Genomic DNA, 2,763 nt, shown 5'->3' with positions numbered 1-2,763 from the left:
CGTTCTCAGCTTCGCACCCCAAGCAGTCATGCAGGGAGTGCATGCTCCGAATGCATTCCTGTTCTAAGCTCCTCACTCAAAACAGGCAGGGCTAACATGGGGGGGGGCGGAAGGGGGACTCAGACCCCCCTGAAAAGGTAAGCCCCTCCGAAACCTGACCCCCACCCAAGCCTGGCCCTCTCACCTACAGTCTCCTCTTCCCCCCTCTGCCCAGCGCCACTCTCGGGACGCTGCCTTTCTCCGCGACCAGGGTGAGCCCTGGGCCCCTGGCTGGCCCCTTGGCCCGCTGGCTGTCGGGTGCACGTTGAACGCGGAACTTTGAGCCCGGACCCGAACCCAGCCCCGCCCCCGAGCTGTTCAACGGGCCCAGTCTCTCAGCCCCGCCCCGTAGGCGGGGCCTAGCGGACACTGCTCGTCGCCTGCAGCCGGCGGGGTCAGCTCGAGCTCGATAGCAGCGCCCATCAAGATGTCTGCGCTGAGGGTCACCCGGGTGAGGAGGAGGAATTGGCCCGGCGGGGAAAGAGAAACAGGCCTGGCGCTGGGGAGGTGGGACTGGGGCAGTGCAGGCCCCGGCCGCGGGAGAAGTCGGGGGAGCGGCCCCGGGGGGGGGACATGAGTCCCCCCGGCCGCGGGAGAAGCGGGGGGCGGCCCCGGGGGGACATGGGTCACCCCGGCCGCGGGAGAAGCGGGGGGCGGCCCCGTGGGGACATGGGTCACCCCGACCGAGGGAGAAGGGGCCGTTGAAGGGAGATATATTGCGGCTCAGGAAATGGGGGTTACTGGGGAGCACCTGAGGCTCAGGCATGCGCACACTGTGATCGGTTCTGAGGGAAGGTGCAAGGGTCAGAGCCTGAAGTGGAGGCCCCGCCCCTGCAGATGTGTGCTGCGGCTCACAAGGGGGTACAGGTGGCGGTGATGAGAGCCTAGGATCGAAGGAAATGGGGGGGGGGGGGCCCAGGCGGGGGCCGGAGTGACACCAGGGGCAGGGAGGGGTGGGAGGCCGCAGCTTGAAGTAGGAGAGCCACCAGGGCTGAGGGAATGGTCAGGTCATGAAGGGAGGGCTCGTGCTGGGGGATAGAAGGCAAGGCAAAGGAGACGCTGGGGTCCTGGGTATATAGGGGGGAAACTGTGGAGAGGAATGTGGAAGACGCTGACGTCCATTGAATCATTAGTCCCTGAGTGTGGGGAGAAAGAGGACAGAGCTGAGGCTTAGGCTGGGTGTGTGTATTTGTGCGCCATCCTGATAGAATGTACACCGCTCTTTGACCAAGTCATTCTTCTCCCCCTGTACTCCTGGCTCTAATAAATTCTGCAAGAAGGCTTCACTCAACTGGCCTCTTGCTCTTCTCCGGAGTGTGGCTTTTAGAAATGACAGTGCTTTCTAAAGCTAAGCCCCGTGGAGCAGGTGCACTGGAGAGTGAAGAATTGCAGGCTCCTGGAGTCCTTTCCCTGTTCTGTGTTTGTGCCTCAGCGTTTGGAGACAGATTAATGTTTGAACAGTTCAGGTGTTAAACTTCCAAAATGCTGATTCTCTGTCTTTTGTTTAGTGTTTACCAGCATGTGTTACACAACCTTGGGGCTCTTCTGCTGGTGTGGGAAATGCTAGAGGAGTCCAAGACACTAAATCCCTGGAGGAAAAAATAATGAATAAACATAACTTCTGCTTCAGACTAAACAGAAGTGATCACTAATAAGAGAACAAAGCTTTGGATTTTTGAAAATATGTGACAAGGAGGTATCTCCTTAAATATACATCTCTAATTATATATTTTAATTTGATTTATAGTGCTGTAAAAAGAATTTATGCTAGGTTCTAATCACTTTCTCTAGAAATTAAAAATACAGTTCTATACAAGAAAATAAATTCTACTTGAACTAGCAGCTACTTATCACCCTCAAGCCAGAAAATATTTACTCCAAAGATGTCAAAATACCCTATTTACCACAAATACCAGCCTTTATTATAGCCCTGTCACTCTGAAATCCTAGGTAAATAGATGGTTCTTGCAGCTGACTGTGATGATCAACAAATTTAGGTATTCGAGATTAGCAAGGTAAACAACTTCTGTAGATGAGTTCCCCTCCTGGCAGCAACTCTCTCTTTTATACCAACTTGACCACCTCTGCTGACTGTGGCTGTGGCAGTGGCAATGTCATGCAGGGAGAAAAGTCCCATGCCATTTAGTGTTTTACAGATCAAACCTAACACCTTAAAATTCACCTCAAAGCTAACAGGCAACAAATGCCAATCATGGAAAGTTGATGTTCTGTACTTGCAGCAAGCTGTGCCACATAATAAGGTGCTTGCCAGTTCTGCACCAGCTTCAGCCTCTGGGGGTATGTCTATGCTGCAATGTAAGCCCAGGGTTAGTGGGATGTGAGTCAGCTGACCTGTGTTAGAGAACCTGGGGCTTGTGCATCTATAGTAATTCTTAACCCTACATTAACAATTTTCTAGCCAGGGCTCAAACCTCTGGCTCTGGAGTCCACTCTGCAGCTCACAGACCTGAGTGAAGCCAACAATATCTCAGATTCTCTAGTGCCCTCCCAAAATGTGGCCACTCTAACCCTTTGTGTGTGGTGCATTGTGGGAAAACTTTACTGCCCACCCTGCACATTACAGGAAGTTTGAACAGCCCATCAACACATCCTGCCTAGCAACATGGAGGAGACCCCTTTTCAAGAACTTCGCTTGCGTGCGTGTTCACTCTTTCCTCAGGAAGCGGGTGGAGCATCTAAGAGGTGCTGGTGGACATTTTGGTG

General features: G+C 53.3%; 1 protein-coding gene across 1 annotated transcript in view; it reads left to right on the top strand.

The window, feature by feature from the left end:
* The first annotated feature begins 407 nt into the window (after positions 1 to 407).
* Positions 408 to 2,763, top strand: part of LOC112109815 (medium-chain specific acyl-CoA dehydrogenase, mitochondrial) — a 43,905-nt gene continuing 41,549 nt past the window's right edge. Inside the window, exon 1 of the mRNA XM_026655995.1 lies at positions 408 to 490. Coding sequence (XP_026511780.1) covers positions 467 to 490 — 24 coding nt within the window. The 5' untranslated portion in view covers positions 408 to 466. The remainder of the gene's footprint in view (positions 491 to 2,763) is intronic.

The sequence above is a fragment of the Terrapene carolina genome, unplaced genomic scaffold, assembly GCF_002925995.2.
Source record: "Terrapene carolina triunguis isolate 2854851 unplaced genomic scaffold, T_m_triunguis-2.0 Scaffold211, whole genome shotgun sequence".
Classification (NCBI taxonomy): Eukaryota; Metazoa; Chordata; order Testudines; family Emydidae; genus Terrapene; species Terrapene triunguis.
Note: the sequence above shows the minus strand (reverse complement) of the source record. Positions and strands in the feature narration are given on the sequence as shown.